This window comes from Saccopteryx bilineata, chromosome 1 (assembly GCF_036850765.1).
Source record: "Saccopteryx bilineata isolate mSacBil1 chromosome 1, mSacBil1_pri_phased_curated, whole genome shotgun sequence".
Classification (NCBI taxonomy): domain Eukaryota; kingdom Metazoa; phylum Chordata; class Mammalia; order Chiroptera; family Emballonuridae; genus Saccopteryx; species Saccopteryx bilineata.
This window is the reverse complement of record NC_089490.1, coordinates 157802821-157819976: the sequence shown is the minus strand read 5'-3', so window position 1 is coordinate 157819976 and position 17156 is coordinate 157802821. Positions and strand designations below refer to the sequence as shown.

Here is a 17156-nt window from a genome sequence, read left to right as displayed (position 1 = left end):
TCAGAGAGGGATAGGGATAGACAGGGACAGAGAGATGAGAAGCATCAATTATTAGTTTTTCATTGTGCATTGCGGCTCCTTAGTTGTTCATTGATTGCTTTCTCATATGTGCCTTGACCGTGGGCCTTCAGCAGACCGAGTAACCCCTTGCTTGAGCCAGCGACCTTGGGTCCAAGCTGGTGAGATTTTGCTCAAACCAGATGAGCCCACATTCAAGCTGGCGACCTCGGGGTCTTGAACCTGGGTCCTTGGGTTCAAGGACTATCCCAGTCCGACACTCTATCCGCTGCGCCACCACCTGGTCAGGCTTTCTGGCATTTTTTTTAATATTTTTTTTAATTTTTATTTATTTATTCATTTTAGAGAGGAGGGGAGAGACAGAGAGAGAGAGAAGGGGGAGGAGCTGGAAGCATCAACTCCCATATGTGCCTTGACCAGGCAAGCCCAGGGTTTTGAACTGGCAACCTCAGCATTTCCAGGTCGACACTTTATCCACTGCACCACCACAGGTCAAGCCCTTTCTGGCATTTTTGATGCCTTCCATAGGCTGTTTATGTCCAAGTGGCCTGGGGAATTCAGCCTGCTGTGTGATGGCTCCATTTCATGGGAAGTAAACAGGCTCAGCGACGTTATGGGGATTTGAACCCAGACCCACTGAATTCCCCAGAGACAAGTAAGCTGAGCTTGTCCCTTTAATAAAGGGTGCTGGGGGACTAGCTCCAAATATGGGCAGAGTCAGATGACTCCATGGAGGTCTGGGATTCAAACCCCACAACCCAGAAAGGGGCAGCTGTTTCATGGACCTGCTTTGTGACCCTGGGCAAGTGATGTTCCCTGTCTGAGTGACACTAAAAGGTGGTGGGGAAACCAGATGGCAGCTAGAAGGAGGTTTCAAGTGAGTTCCAGCTCCGGGGCTTGAGGCCCTGGGGCCTGGGGGGAGTGTGCAGTGGGCATGGTGCCTGCCCTCCGTCCTGCCTGGGTATCGGCTTTCTTCCTCCTCCTCCGGACTTTGTTTCCTGAGTCCAGGTGGGGCCAAAGAGAAGGGGGTGCACCTGCCTCCCTTGGGTGGGGCCTTGTCCCCTGGCAACCTGTAGGCAGGGCAGCGCCGCCAGAGTGGAGCCGAGGCTTGGAGGCTACTGGGAGCCAGGAGCTGGCAGGTGAGTCCGGGGGACTTGAGGGGGCAAGATGCACAGGAAGCTATGGTGGGTGGGGGCCTGCATGAGGTGAGGGCCTTTATTTTTTTGGCATGGGGGTTCCTGTGTCAATTGGCATTATCAGTTCACCCGTGGAACCCTTGGAATGCAGGGAGGGAGGAAAGCACCCCTTCCTCACCTCATACCCCTCTGGACCTACCTAGGTTTCGGAGCTGGTGGGGGTGTCCCATTGCTCTGCACTCTCATTGCCCTGAGGCCCTGAGGTCTATGTCCTTCCTGCCTTCCCTTCCCCTCCTCCTCAAGGAGCAGAAGGCCTGTCCCTGAACCTTGTCAGGGCCTCAGTCTCCAACCTGGGCTCCTGGCCCCAAATTCAAAAACCTTGAGCCTTGATCCTCTAAGGGAGGCCAGAGAGACCCCCACTGCTAGTACTGCTCATGGGTTCTGGGAATCCTGGAGGCTGCTGGGAAGGCACTTAGCACCAGCCAGAGCCTTGCTTGGGGAGCAGCGTGCAACATCCTCACAGGTCTGGGGCTTGGTAAGGCACTCGAGAGGAGAGTTTTGGGTGGGGCTGTCGACCTATGCGGTGTCAGCATGGAGGCCCTGTCCAGGTTCTTTCTAGTGGGAGACAGAAACTCAGTCCAGTGTCCAAGTGTGTCAAAGGTTCGAGTATTCTGTCCAGCCAGGGACTTGGGGGTCCTTAGCCCTGAGTGTTAGTAGAGGAACCCCTGGAGCCCTTTCCTGCTGTGGGACCTTCCCTGTCTGAACCTCAGCCTCTCCAGCAGGTTTTTGCACCTATGGCAGGAGGCCAGTGTCAGTGATGAGGAAGCAGATGTGTGGCACCCAGGGCTATAAACCCAGTTTCACTTTGTTATTGACACAGGTATGGGGTAGAGCTGGGAAGAGCAATTCAGGAGGGCTTCCTAAAGGAGGAGGCAACCAAATGGGAATGAGGGCTCAAGCTTCAAGACCTGTTGCTCTGTCACTCCTGTGTAATCTCAGGTGAGCAACTTCTCTCTAGGCCTCTGTTCCCTCTGCTGTAAATTGGGGGTAAGAATGGTCCCCTCATTGCAGGAACTTATGAGGAGCAAATAAGATGAGGGGTGAGTTGAGACTTGCCCAAGGCCACAAGTGAAAGGGGCCCTGGGACCTTGAACCCAAAACCCAGCCCTTCCTGTCCTCAGTGAATCACCTGGGAGGAATGGGCCAAGGAGCAAGTGGTGCCCCCACTCTCACCCCACCTAACCAGGAGACCCAACACCCTCAGGGCAGGCAGACCTTTTTCCCAGGAGTTAATGTCCCTGTGGGTTATAAATCCTGGTGAGTGAACATCCAGTTACTCACTCAGCAAACACTCTTGTGTCACCCCTGCCACACCTGCTTTCCCCAGGGAGCCCAGGGCATGGGGACAGAGCTGATCCAGAGGACAGGCTATGGTCTGCAGGGGAGCCCCAGAGGGGCAGCCAGATGTGCAGCTAAAATAACCCAACCCCCACCTCCTGAGCACCTGGGATGAGTAGTGTTTGCAAAGACCACGCCCTGTTCAGTCAACCTTCATTAAGAACCTGCTGAATAACAGACTCTGGGTTGCAGGGGTGGTGCTCACCCTGGGACAGAGGGTCCTGGGCTGCTGACTTTAGGTGAGAGAAGACAGGCTTTAAATAAACTTATTCTCCTTTTTTTTTTTTTCTTGGTCAAGAGACAGACAGGAAGGGAGAGATATGAGAAGCATCAACTCATAGTTGTGGCACCTTAATTGTTCATTGATTGCTTCTCATATGTGCCTTGACTGGCGGGCTCCAGTTGAGCCAGTGACCCCTTGTTTAAGCCAGTGACCTCGGGCTTCAAGCCAGCGACCTTTGGTCTCAAGCCAGCGACCATGGCGCCATGTCTATGATCCCACGCTCAAGCTGGTGACCCTGTGCTCAAGTCGGCAACCCATGCTCAAGCTGGCGACCTCGGGATTTCAAACCCGGGTCCTCAGCGTCCCAGTCTGACCACTGCGCCACTGCCTGGTCAGGCTTTATTCTTCTTTCAAAAACATGTTCCCCCATAACTTTCAAGGAGAAAATCTCTGTGACATACTGCTCAGTCATTGGGACAGGGCTCAGCTTAGTGGCCTGGCATTTACTATCCAAGCTGATTGTTTTAAATATTGTTTTCCTAATTATTGTTTCAAATATGATACTTAATCTATTAATTGTAACATTGCCCCCATGATTGATTTTGTTACTTGACACTTCCCCAGTTCAGGGACAAGCAAGTTTGTATAAAAAGGTAGCAGACATACATAACAGCTCAGGTGGAACTAGGTTCCAGGGCGGAGGGCATAGGCTGCTTGAGCAGTTGGGAACAGCCCATCTTCCTTCCCTCAGCTGTAAAAAGGTAACACCTAATACTAGGGTGCTGGGCTGGGCACACAGGAGATGCCAAGACAATGGGCTTTAACCATGGGGACAATCGGGAGGCTCCCTGGAAGAGCTATTCTGTGGGCCGCAGCTAAGGAGGCTATGGAAGTGCAGAAATGAGGGACCTCCAAGCAAAGGGAGCTTCAGGGGGACAAGGAGGGTCAGGTTTGGGGTGGAGATACCTACAGAGTTTGGGGTTTGTGCTGAGGCCAAATGGAGGCCTTGAGCATCAGGGAAGGTAGTGAGACTGAATCCTGGAGCCACCAGGACCACAGGGTGTGAGATCAGGTGTGTGACCTAGAAAGTTCCTGGAACCATGCTCAGCAGGAACCTAGACACTCAGGTGGGGGAGGGGCGAGGCTTCCTTGGGGCACTGGCTCAGGGTGTTGCCTGGCTATGTGGGACAAGGTCCAAGGCGTTCCCTAGTCTGTTCTGGCTTTATGAGGCCCAGGCGGTGGTGGGGGTTGCCTAGGATGGGACAAAGTGTCCCACTGGGCAGGTGCAGGAGAGAGAAACAGGATGTGGGATCTAGAGAGCTGAAGTCTCTGACAGTTGCTGCCCCTCTCTGGGCCTCAGTTTTGCCACTAGCCATCCCTCAGCGAGAGGCAAAGCCGCTGGAAGCATCTGTAAATGTTAAATGAAAACAATCACAGAGGGAACGTCAGAATGTGTGTGCCCTGGGTGAGAGGCAGACGCACTTTCTGGTGGGAGGCAGCCCAGGGATGGCTCTGGGTCTGGACACAGTGAACTAAGTGGAAGAGGGGGAAGGATCAGGGCAGCAGGGGATCCCCGATCCAGGGTGTGCAGCATCTGGGAGAAGGGCAGGGTGCCTGCAAATGTCAGACACACATGGGGCGAGTTGTTGGGTCAGTACAGGGGCAAGATTCAGGTGTGGCTGGATCCAGAAGTTCAAACATTTTTTTTTAAAGACTAAGTCTTTTTTTTTTTTAATTGATTTTAGAGAGACAGAGAGAGAAATATTGATATGTTGTTCCACTTGTTCATGCACTCATTTGTTGTTTCATGTATGTGCCCTGATCGGGGATCAAATCCACAACCTCGGAGTATCAAGACAATAGTCTAACCAACAGAACTACTTGTTCTGGGCCTTCAAACATCATTTTTAGGGTATTGTGTTAGGGTTGCAGTTGCTCTCGAGCAGGCTGTGTCCACAGGAGGCATGTATGCCTCCCCCAGGTCTTTTCAGTTTCATCCCACCAACCTAACAAGCCTAATGGGAAGAGGGTACAATTTCCACATTCACTGCCAAGTCACTGACCAGGTTGAGTCATACGTCAATCAGAGAGGCCAGGGGATGGGATGCTCTGATTGGCCAGGCTAAGTCACTTATCCATTCCTGAACCAATCACGGAGGCCACTTGGGCAGAACTTTGCCCTTTGAGGAACTGAACATTGTGCCTTTCCCCAAGTATTCTGACCTGGTGGCTGTCATTCCTTCTCATCCTCAGGGAGCTGAGTGTGTCTCCACCCCGGAAATTTGTGGCAGACTGAAACTCCTAGAACATGGACCGAGTGACCAGATACCCCATCTTCAGCATTCCCCACTCACCAGGCATGGCTGGCCTGGCCCTAAATGGGGACACTAGCTACACATTCCAGCTGGTGGATGTAGAGCCCTCAGCCAACGGCTGGGACCAGGACCAGCCTATAGCATGGACAGCTGATCGTAAGGCTCAGTTAGACATGTTGAGGACAGGGGCATCGTGCAGCCTACGTACCTTCTCCAGCCGGCCAGAAGACGATGAGGACGAGCAGGTGAAGACCTACCACTTGGACCCCAGGGATGCCCTGCCCAGGCGGCCACAGGACCTTGAGAGGGAGCGCTGGGCAGTCATCCAGGGCCAAGCAGTGAGGAAGAGTGGCACAGTGGCTACACTTCATGGCACCCCTGACCACAGGGACCTCAGAACCCCTGGACGACCTCAGTTCATGCCCATGGAGGAAAATATGGTTGACAGGGAGCAAATCGACTTCCTTGCAGCGAGGAAGCAATTCCTGAGCCTGGAGCAGGCAAACACGGGGGTCCCTCAGAACCCACCAGCCAGGGTGGCCCAGGCCTGTGCCCCACCCAGGGTCAGCCAGGCCCCCAAGGCGTTGAATGAGATGCCCCTGGCCAATGGATATGTTGTTTCAGTCAAGCCCCAAGTGAAAGAGGTGGTCGGGGAAGAGAAGAAGGTTCATAGTTGGTTCACTGGGTCTGGTGTCCAAGCTGTGGACGACCCTGGTTCCCAATCCCAAGCAGAGCCACTAGAGGCCTCCAAAGAGACACCCATTGAGCGAGAGATCCGACTGGCCCAGGAGCGCGAGGCAGCTCTGCGTGAGCAGAGGGGGCTACGGCAGGCAGTGGGCCACCAGGAGCTGGTGGAGATCCCTACCCGGCCTCTGCTGACCAAGGTGAGCCTGACTGAGACCCCATGGCGGGACAGGGGGCGCCCATCACTCTATGTGCAGCGTGACATTGCACAGGAGACACAGCGCGAGGAGGACCACCGGAGGGAGGGCCTGCAGGTGAGCTGTGTGTCCATGTCCAACTGGAACTCTGAGGGCCCCCGGCCTGGACTTAGGAGAGTACTCAGCTCAGACTCCATTCTTGGCTTGGCCCCAGATGCCAGTGCGGCCAACGCTGCCCCAGAGCTGAGGAAGGTGAACCGCATCCCACCTGATGCCTACCAGCCGTTCCTGAGCCCTGGTACCCCCCAGCAAAAGTTCCAAGCCTTCCACACGTACAGCAAGCGGAGTGGTCTCTCTGCAGATGAGGCCAAGGCAGTGGCCTTGCCAAAGGCCACAGCGTCTCAGAGGCATCTCTCAGAATCCTCTGGAAAACCTTCGGGCACAAAGCAGGAGTTCTGGAAGCCCCCGAGGGGACCCCCACAAGCCAACGGGGGTGTCGTGCGATGGGAGTACTTCCGCCTGCGTCCCCTGCGGTTCAGGGTGCCAGATGTGCCCCAGAAGGCTGAGGTCTCCCGTATCTGGGGTTGGGAAGTGGCTGGAGCACCGGCGTTGAGGCTACAAAAGTCCCAGTCCTCTGAGCTGCTGGAGAGGGAGGTGGAGAGTGTCCTGAGGCGGGAGCGAGAGGTGGCCGAGGAACGGCGCAATGCTCTTTTCCCAGAGGTCTTCTCCCCGCAGCTGGACTGTGACCAAGACTCCAGGAGCTCCTCCCAGGCATCAGGTGAGGAGGGATCCCGGGGAAATGGCTGCTTTGATCTGGGTCTCATGTTGTAGCAGAGAAGGGTGGGGAAGTGGTTTGGGGGTGTCAGGAGGGGTTCATCTGGGGGACTCTGTCCACTCCCTCAGTTTGCCTGTATGTTTCCTTAAGCTGTAGACTTTGGAGAGAGGTATGAACTTTACTTTGGGGTTTTTGCTATGGATTTGGACATTTTGTTATTAGGCACATAAAGGTTTACAGATGTTGTATCCTCTTGGTCAATCGCTGTGTACTTTTAATGTTTTTTACCTTGCTTGATTGGCCCATCCATTTACCCAGTCTCTCCTGACTGGCTATTTTGGTCACTCAGTTTTCCTAGCAAGCTGTCTGCTCTGTACCTCTGCCTGTTCACCTGTCTCCTTAACTGGTTCAGCCTCTCCTGGGCTTTGGTCTGATAGATGTTCTGCCCTCAAGGGACTAGAGAGCTGTCCCTGATGCTCCTTCCTTTCCACAGGCGTCACGGGTAGCTACTCAGTGTCTGAGTCCTACTTCTTCACGCCCATCCACCTGCACTCAGACCTGGTGTGGACGGCAGAGGCCCCTGCTGAAGCTGTTCCTGAGCAGAGAAGGAGGAAGGAGCAGTGGGTAAGTCTGGAACCCTGCCCATCCCCTTGGAGACCTGGCTGAGGTCTGACACCCTCCATTAGGGCCACAGGAAGGTGGAGTGAGACTTGCCCAGAGTCACATGGCCCATGAGTTCCTGAGCTGGGAATCCAGGCTTGAATCCATACCCCACATTTGTAACTATTAGGTCATCTCCTCCCTAGTGGGATATTGGGAATACCATGGAGAATAACACCAACTCCAGCCTCACCCACACTCATAACCTGGCCTCATGGGTTGGGGCACAGAGTGGAGCCCAGTTATGTGGGTTCAGTTCTCAGTACTGGGACTTTCCGGCTGTGTAATGTTGGGCTGCCCCTCTCTGACCCTCAGTCTCTTTCTCTATGAAATGAGCATGATGATAAATCCAGCCACCTCAGAGTCTTACAGCAGGGCCTGACCATGGGAAATGCTCAGTAAATATTGACTGTCTTTATTATGCTGAAGTTGACAAAGAGGAAAAAACTGCAAATGATAGACTGTGGCTGCACTGTGGGGAACAGCGTGAGGGAAGAGCATGGTGAATGGTTGAGTGAGGTGATCGAGGGGCACTCAAGAGAGCCATGGTGGAATACCTTCCCTCTTGCCTCGAGTTGTGCATTAAGTTCCAATTGGACTCTGGGATGGGACAGGGCCAAAGACTCAGGGGCCACTGTGTGTTTCTTTTCTGCAGTATGCCGGCATCAACCCCCTGGACCATGTCAATTCAGAGGTGAGTGTGCTCCAGGGGTGAGGACTATCTTTTCCTCCCCTTCTCTGCCTCCTGCCCCATGGCACCAGGGCCATCAAAAGCCTTTCTTTTGGGTGTGAGGGCTTCACTTGATAGCTGCTCAATTGATAGTGTCTGCCTGCAGTGAATTTTGCTCTGATCTGCTTGTGATACCTGCCATGGCACAGATTGTGCAAAATAGCTGCACTTGCAGCTACTTTGTCAAATAATGAAGGTTTTAGAGCAGATTGGGCTAAGACAAGGGCATTTTCTTTGGGGGAGGGGTTCATCTAGGAGTGTGGAAAAGTCCAGCTATCTTAGTGGATTTGTGGAATATATTTGGGGCCATCATTGAGCTGAGCTTAAAAGGCCAGATCTGGGCATTTCCCCTGCTGGAGCTCAGAATGAGTTAGGACATCCCTTGGTGCTATTGCTAGGAGTAGAAGGTCTGAAATAGAGGAGGGGATGGTCATTCTTTATCCCTTTATCCCTGTTTTAAGCCTATCCTATGAGTTGGCAGTGGGGGAGGGTTTCTGTGGGGGTTAGGACCCTACTGGGGACTCTGTGCATTCTCTTGCAGGTCCTAGAAGCCACACGAGTGACCCGCCACAAGAATGCCATGGCTGAACGCTGGGAAGCCGGTGTCTATGCCAGTGAGGATGAGGACTGAGCCTGGAGACAGGGGCACCCTCACCCTGTGTTAACTGCCAAGACTATCACTGAGCCCTCCACTTTAGGAAACAGGTCCCCATTTAAATCCACAACCCGCCTGACCAGGCAGTGGCACAGTGGATAGAGCGTCAGACTGGGATGCGGAAGGACCCAGGTTTGAGACCCCGAGGTCGCCAGCTTGAGCGTGGGCTCATCTGGTTTGAGCAAAGCTCACCAGCTTGGACCCAAGGTCGCTGGCTTGAGCAAGGGGTTACTCGGTCTGCTGAAGGCCTGTGGTCAAGGCACATATGAGAAAGCAATCAATGAACAACTAAGGCGTTGCAGCGAAAAACTGATGATTGGTGCTTCTCATCTCTCTCTGTTCCTGTCTGTCTGTCCCTATCTATCCCTCTCTCTGACTCTCTCTCTGTCCCTGTAAAAAAAAAAAAAAAAAAAAAAGATAAATCCACAACCCAAGAACCACAAATGACACGCTGACAATCCCAAGGGTGGATGTGCCTTCAGACTCAAGGGCTTCCTCTTCCGTTTTTATTTTCCTAGAGAAATTGTCCTCCTTTTTCTGGATCTAAAGCTGGGGATAAAACGGGCCCCCTGTCAATTCTTTCTGCTTCTAGGACTTTGCCAAATGCTGTTGGGTTCCAGAAGGAAGGAGACCAGCCCCCCTCTCCCAGTTGTAACTGTTCTCGCTAGTCTGAGGGCAGGGGGGCTAGTCGGAGGAAGGCATGAGTGCTGGCATCTTGAGGAGCTGTGGGTCTGAGGGGAGGGACACTAAGCCCACTCTATGTCCCAGTCTGAGAAGAGGGATGTGCCCCATTCCAACCCCGGGAACTTCTGGTCTGAGAAAGGAAACCTGATTGCCCAGTCTGATGGCCTCCATACTGCCCAGGAGTCCCCTCCATGGCACACCAGCAAAGTCCTGACATTATGGGGTCCCATGGGGACAGCACCTGACCTGGCAGAGAAAAAGGCTTGATTTGTCAGCTGAAAGGGATCCTTCTGCTCCCCCTAAACTGCTTGTCCATGTCCGCCATGAAATAAACCCTCCTCCTCTGTCTGGTTCATTTCTCTTGGTGACACTTACTGCTCCCATGGGTACCTCTGGCCTTCACCCCTCCACACACAGGGCTGCAAGATCCACGACAGGTTGTCAGGGTCATACTCAGCATTTCCAGCATGTGGCACGCAGTAAGTGCTCAATCCGTGTCGTGGAGTGACCATCCTCAGTAACGCCAAGCCCAGTCTTCCCACGTCCCATGCACCCAATCAGTCCTTGCTCTTCAGTCATACTCACAGTGCTTATTAAAAACAAGTACTGTGTCATTTCACTCATAGGAGGTCCCTAGAGGAGTCAGATTCACAGAAACAGAAAATAAATGGTGGGTGACAGGCTGGGGGGAGGGGATTAGTGTTTAATGGGATCAAAGTGTTGGTTTGAGAAGATGAGAAAGTTCTTGGAATGGATGGTAGGGTTGACTGCATGACAGTGTGAATGTGCTGAGGCCACTGAGTTGTGAAATTAACAATAGTTAAGACAGCAACTTTTTTTTGCATCTTAACACAATAGAAAGGTGTTGGGGGGAGTATTGGCTCTCCTGAAGGCATCAGAAGGCCCTTGGGAACCATCAGGAGAGGCTTCAAACAATTAGACGTTCCCTAAAAATGCAACATCCTTCATGAAGTTCTTGACTCATCCTGTCTGGCATGTCCTGATGAGGTCAGAAGTGCTACCATTGGAAATGTCTTGTTTCTAAGATTTACTTTTCATTTAAATTATTTTAATGAGGCAGCCCCCTTAGAAAGCAGAGATAGAATTCTATCCACCTGCCAGGCTGACTGCCCAGGAGGTATTTGGTGAAAGGTTGAAATAAATTCTTAGTGGGATTCCCAGAGGATGGCAGGGAGGGCTCTCAGGGTAAAATGAAGCCGGGCGGCCCAGTGGGCGGCACTTCTCAGATCTCATACCTGCGGCTCCCTGACTAGCCCTCATTCTTCCCTGTGAAGGGCAGATACTCACCCCTGGTTTTCCTCCAGCTCAGTGTATTATGATCTGAGAAGGGAGGAGAGTTCTCTCCCAGGCCATTAGACAGGCTGAAATACAAACCGAGTTGCTTTTTTTTCCCCTTCTTTTTCTTTTTTTTCAAACCGAGTTTCTAACTACAATGCCAGAATCCTGACTCCCTCCCAGGTCTGCTTCTCAGCACTTTTCAGGAAGGAGTCCCTGCCTTCCCCTCTGAGCATCACTTGTTTAATTGACCCCTGCAGGATCCCAGGGTATTCAGGAGGCCATGCCGCGGTGGTCAGCTTTCACTTTCAGGGGAACCCCTCTCATGCAGATGGGGTCAGGCCACCATCAGCCAGGGGCATAGCGTTGTGAGATAAAACCTGGGACACCTGGTTAATTGTGAATTTCAGGCCAACAACAAATAATTATTTTTTTATTTAATTTTTTTTTTTTTTTTTTTTTTGCTGCAGAGACAGAGAGAGTCAGAGAGAGGAACAGATAGAGACAGACAGACAGGAAGGGAGAGAGATGAGAAACATCAGTTCTTCGTTGCGGCTCCTTAGTTGTTCATTGACTGCTTTCTCATATGTGCCTTGACCATGGGGCTACAGCAGAGAGAGTAAACCCTTGCTCAAGCCAGCGACCTTGAGTCCAAGCTGATGAGCCTTGCTCAAACCAGATGAGCCCGTGCTCAAGCTGGCGACCTCGAGGTCTCAAACCTGGGTCCTCCACATCCCAGTCAGACACTCTATCCACTGCGACACTGCCTGGTCAGGCAACAAATAATTTTCTTAGTATAACCACATCTCACGCAATATTTGGGACATACGTATGCTTAAACACACACACACACACACACACACAAAAACCCACATTCAATGTTTGTCTCAAGTTCAAATGTAACTGGGCATCCTGTATTTTTAGTTACTAAATCTGGCTGCCCTTGATGCCGGACTGGCTGGCTCTTTCCGCTGAGGGACTTGTAGGCATCCAGGAATGAAAGGTCAGGCAGGTCCCAAAACACAAGCACTTCAAATGCATATGTCACACATGCTGCTGTCCCTCCAACCACATGAAGCATATGACCAGCCTTGAGTCAGGACAAAAGGGCTGCACAGGCGTATGGGGTGCTTGAGCCACTAGGACTATTCCTGGAATAATCTACCAGACCAAGGGACCCGGGAAGATCCTTACTCTTCCTATGCCTCAGTTTTCTCATTTGTAGCATAAGATATCAATGGTATAGTATCACCTTCATAGGGCAGTGCTGAGGATTAACTGATTAATAGAGTACTGTCTGGTATACTGTAAATGCCAAATTAGCATTGGCTCTGATGAACCATTGTTGATGATTTGATTCATATCTGTCATCCCACTAGGCTGGGTGCCTGATTGGTGGTTGGTGGTGCAGGTGGGCAGTGTCTCTCTTGTCCCTGTCATGTACCCAGTGCCTAGATCAGTGCCTGGCAAACCATAGGTGCACAATAAATATCACAGTCTCTCATCAGTTATTAAGTGTCTGGTGTTGTTCAAATCACCGGGACCCTGCTGTGACCAAGGGGCATGGTGTGCAAATCATGGAGCTCACAGGGATTAAACAATGACACTTAAATTTGTGATCTGTAAACTCTGGCCAGGTGGCTGGGTGGCTCAGTGGATAAAGCACCGACCTGGCACTCCAGAGGTCACGGGTTCAACCCCTGGTAAGGGCATGTAGGAGAAGCAATCAATGGGTGCACAACTAAATGGAACCACTAAGTGAAACAACAAATTGATGCTTGTCTCTCTCTCTCCATCCCTTTCTCTCTCTCTCTCTTCCCACTTTCCTCTCCCTCAAATCAATGGAAAATTTAAAAAATAATAATGTGTGATGTGTATGCTTACCTGGCCTGGGAGATACCAGAATTAGGAAGGTAAATGATCATGAAGGTGGTTTCCCAGGATGAGTCTCACCCACTGCTCTCTGAATGCACTGACCCCTGTGATTTCCCCAAACGTGGGAAACTTGACTATGTAATTTGTGGTAGTGGGGGATTGCATTTGCACTTTCTCCTGGGGGAAAAATGTGTGCTGTAACTGCTGATGACATGACACAAGGCAATGAAAACCGTAAGCAGAAACAGAGCATAGCGAGTAATGAGATGGTTTCCTGGGCCAGGGTGGTGAGGGAAGACCTCTTGGAAGAGGTGACCTTTGAGCAAAGGCCAGAATTAGGTGAAAGAACGAGCCAGAGGGACATAACCAGAAAGTGAGCACAGCATGTGCAAAGGCTCTGAAGCTGGACAGTGGCTGGCATGTTGGGGGAACAGAGGGAGACCCAGGTGGTTGGAGTGGAATGAGTAAGAGGGAGAGAGGGAGAAGGTGAGAGTAAGGAGATAATGGAGGGCAGCGGGCAGAAAAGATTAAGTGCTCACAGGCGCCCTCTTGTGGCTTTGGGGAGGCCAGGGTGGAGCTGGATAGAGGGACCTGGAGCTGATGGTGGAGTCCCTCCCTTACTCTATGCCAATGCAGGTGGATGAGAAATGTTTGTGGAGAGAAGGCAGGGAATAAATGGTCCCAAAGTTGGCTCCTCCTGGCCGAATAGTCCTTGGGCTCCCAGTTTTCTTGCTGCTTTCCCAAGTTCTTTGCCACATGGCCTCCTTCACTCAGGGCTGTGTGCTGCTCCCCAGGCTGTTAGAGAAGACTAGCCTAATTAGGTCAGGCCCACCCAGAATAATCTCCCTTTGGATCAACTCAGAGTCAGCTGATTTCTGAACATTATTTACATCTGAAAAAGCCCTCCACCTCTACCAAATAATATCCTACAAACACTCAAGGGCGTGTACATGGGGGCAGGAATCTTGGGGCCTCAGAATTCTGGCAATTTTGGAAGGACCTAAAGTGGGATTTAGGGCATGGGCTCCAGGGAGATGAACTCGGTTTAAATTTCATCCCCAGCATGAGCTGTTGTGGCACAGTGGATAGGGCATCAACCATCATACCGAGGTCGCCAGTTTGAATCCCCAGGTTTGCCCAGTCAAGGCACATACCAGAAGCAACTACAAGTTGATGTTTCCTGCTCCTCCCCACTGACTTTCTCTTCTCTCTCTAAAATCAATGAATAAAATCTTTAAAAAATTTTTCATTCCCAGCTCCCATTCATCAGATTGTCTTAAGTTAACTAGTTATTTTAATCTTATGAGTCTCAGTTTCCCTATCAGTAAAGGGTAGAGGTGACCCCTTTGCCCACAAGACTAGTTGGCCAATGAAATGAGGTGACTGAGATTCTCATGCTTGAGATCTCAAATTGGCCTGACTTGTGGTGGCACAGTGGATAAAATATCGACTTAGCCCTGGCCGGTTGGCTCAGTGGTAGAGCGCCGGCTTGGCATGCAGGAGTCCCGGGTTCGATTCCCAGTCAGGGCACACAGGAGAAGTGCCCATCTGCTTCTCCACCCCTCCCCCTCTCCTTCCTCTCTGTCTCTTTCTTCCCTTCCCACAGCCAAGGCTCCATTGGAGCAAAGATGGCCCGGGCGCTGAGGATGGCTCTGTGGCCTCTGCCTCAGGCGCTAGAATGGCTCTCGATGCAACAGAGCGACTGCACCAGAGGGGCAGAGCATCGCCCCCTGGTGGGCGTGCCGGGTGGATCCCGGTAGGGCCCATGCGGGAGTCTATCTGACTGCCTCCCTGTTTCTAGCTTCGGAAAAATGCAAAAAAAAACAAAACTAAAAAACATCGACCTGGAATGCTGAGGTTGCCGGTTTGAAACCCTGGACTTGCTTGGTCAAGGCACATATGGGAGTTGGCTATTCCTCCTCCTCCCCACTTCTCTCTCTCTCTCTTGTGTACTCTCTCTCTCTCTCTCAAATGAATAAATCAAGTCCTAAAAAAAAAATCAATCAGTGATATCTCAAATTGGAGGTATTCAGAACACAGACTTGGCCATGTGTTTTACTTTTCTTATTTTCTTTTAAGGAATTGTCAACAGTTAAAAAAGCAGAGAATCTTAGCATGACCTGTGGTGGCACAGTAGATAAAGCATCAGCCTGGAATACTGAGGTCCTCAGTTCAAAACTCCAGGCTTGCCTGGTCAAGGCACATATGATAGTTGATGCCTCCTGCTCTTCCCCCTACTTTCCTCTCTCTCTTCTCTAGAATGAATAAGTAAAATCTTTTTTTTTTTAAGTAGAGAATTTTAAAAACATAGATTTCTCATCCTGGCTGGATAACTCGGTTGTTTGGAGTGTTGTCCCCAAACACAGCAGTTGTTGGTTTGATCTCCAGTTAGGGAATATACAGGAACAGATCGATGTGCCTGTCTGTCTGTCTCTCTTTCTCCCCCTTCCTCTCTTTCTAAAATCAATAAAAATTAAAATTAAAAAACAATTTTAACTTGGAATTTCTTACTTCTCTTGAGAAGTCCCCACTCTGGCCAGGCTAGATGTGGTTTCATGGAGCTACACTGAGCCAGCATAGAGCAGTGTCTGCTCTTCAGGCAGGCCCTGGGCCCCTGAGGCCCCGCCTGATCTCATTCCAGGTGGGCTCTGAGTGGATCCAGTAGGGAGAACACCTGTCACTATTTTACCTCATTTCCCCTTGCACAAGAGTAGTGAAGAAACTCGCATTGGCCTAGGTAGGCCAGATAGCTCGGTAGTTCAGTTGGTTAGAGCCTTGTCCTAAAACGCCAAGGTTGTGGGTTTGATCCTAGGTCAGAGTACAGACAAGAATCAACCAAGGACTGCACAGATAAGTGGAACAATAAATTGATTTTTTCTCTCTCTCTCTCTCCCTTCCTCTCTAAAATTACTTAAAAAAAAAAAAGAAGATACAAAACAAAAAAGATACTATAATTGGGTAAAAACGAGCAATGGGCCTGACCAGGTGGTGGTGCAGTGGATAGAGCGTGGGACTGGGATGCAGAAGACCCAGGTTCAAGACCCTGAGGCCGCCGGCTTGAGCGTGGGCTCATCTGGTTTGAGCAAAAGCTCACCAGCTTGGACCCAAGGTCGCTGGCTTGAGCAAGGGGTCACTCGGTCTGCTGAAGGCCCGTGGTCAAGGCACGTATGAGAAGGCAATCAATGAACAACTAAGGTGTTGCAATGCGCAATGAAAAACTAATGATTGATGCTTCTCATCTCTCCGTTCCTCTGCCTGTCCCTGTCTATCCCTCTCTCTGACTCTCTCTGTCTCTGTAAAAAAAAAAAAAAAAAAAAAAAAATATATATATATATATATATATATATATATATATATATATATATATATATATATATAAAATAAATCCTCCTTGCCCTGACTGAGTTGCTCAGTGGATAAAGCGCTGTGCTGACACACTGAGGTCATGGGTTCGATCCCCAGTCAGGGCATGTGTGAGAAGCAATCAATGAGTACACAACTACGTGGAACAGCAAGTTGTTGCCTCTCTCTCTCCCTTCATTTCTGTCTCTCTCTCTCAAGTCAATGGAAAATTAAAAGTGATAAAAATAAATCCTTCTTTGCCAACCATCTGCCTCTCAGTCTGGGTTTCAGCCTGGTCCCTGAAGCAAAGGCCAGGCGTCTTCCCAGAACTTCCTCTCCCAGGCTCATTGTGATGGTTTCCAGGCACTTGGTGCACAGTCAGTGCTGAATAAATGTTGGTTCTGGTTATTTTTTTAACTGATTTTAAGAGGAAGGGAGAGACAGACAGACATCAATTTGTTGTTCCACTTAGACATCAATTTGTTGTTCCACTTATTTATATATCTCTTGGTTGATGCTTGTATGTGCCCTGATGAGTACCTTGGCATATCCAACTGAGATACCTGCCCAGGGCTGGATCTTATTATTATTGACCAAGTAAATAAAGCAATCTCCACCAGACAACCAAGGTACAGTACTTAAAGCTACTTCTTGATTTGAGACTGAGAGGAGCAACTGCATGCTGCCACCAGAGGGCAGCAAAACACCAGCAATCCAGCACCTGTTCCCACCCACCTAGAGAAGCCTGCCTCTTTCAAGTTCCCTACTCTCCCTGGCAGAGGCTCCGGAGCCCTGCACTCTGAACTCACCCCGTGCTGGAGAAAACACAGCTCCAGCCCCACAGAATGCCTTTGGGCTGCTGGGTACAACAAAGAGGGGAGTGTTGGTAAACGGAGCCCACTGAGCCATATTCTACAGGGAAAAATGCATACCCTGTATACATTTTAATATATTTAAACATATTTTAATGGATTTCTCCCCCAGAACATTAAAGTAGTTGAGAAGTTCTTAAAAATTAAAAAAGTATGTGTATTAAAACGCACAGCAGTGCCATGGCCAGATAGCTCGGTTGGTTAGAGCATTGTCCAAATGCATGGAGGTTTCTGTTCAATTCCCAGTGGGGGCACACGCAAGAGCAGATGGATGTTTCAGTCTGCCTGTCTGTCTC

General features: G+C 50.6%; 1 protein-coding gene and 1 non-coding gene across 3 annotated transcripts; both read left to right on the top strand.

Moving 5' to 3' along the window:
- Positions 1–1003: 1003 nt before the first annotated feature.
- MISP (mitotic spindle positioning) lies at positions 1004–9830 on the top strand. 2 transcript variants are annotated; one of them, XM_066278126.1, is made up of 6 exons: positions 1122–1157; positions 2035–2153; positions 5029–6749; positions 7240–7370; positions 8062–8100; positions 8678–9830. In XM_066278126.1, the coding sequence occupies exons 3-6, from the start codon at positions 5084–5086 to the stop codon at positions 8765–8767; spliced, it is 1926 nt and encodes a 641-aa protein (XP_066134223.1). In that variant the 5' UTR covers positions 1122–1157; positions 2035–2153; positions 5029–5083; the 3' UTR covers positions 8768–9830. The 2 variants fall into 2 exon arrangements, with proteins under 2 accessions (XP_066134216.1, XP_066134223.1); XM_066278119.1 differs by lacking the exon at positions 2035–2153 and having other exon boundaries at positions 1004–1157.
- Positions 9831–12663: 2833 nt separating this feature from the next.
- On the top strand, positions 12664–12826 carry LOC136321428 (U1 spliceosomal RNA). Its single transcript, XR_010728675.1, has one exon. It is a non-coding gene; the product is annotated as a U1 spliceosomal RNA (small nuclear RNA).
- Positions 12827–17156: the final 4330 nt, after the last annotated feature.

Bases quoted from the DNA above. Each gene is read 5' to 3' on its own strand.
- MISP (XM_066278119.1), top strand. From the start codon at position 5,084: ATGGACCGAGTGACCAGATACCCCATCTTCAGCATTCCCCACTCACCA. The intron at 6,750-7,239 runs GTGAGGAGGGAT...TCCTTTCCACAG, and splicing joins GAGCTCCTCCCAGGCATCAG to GCGTCACGGGTAGCTACTCA. The intron at 8,101-8,677 runs GTGAGTGTGCTC...ATTCTCTTGCAG, and splicing joins TGGACCATGTCAATTCAGAG to GTCCTAGAAGCCACACGAGT.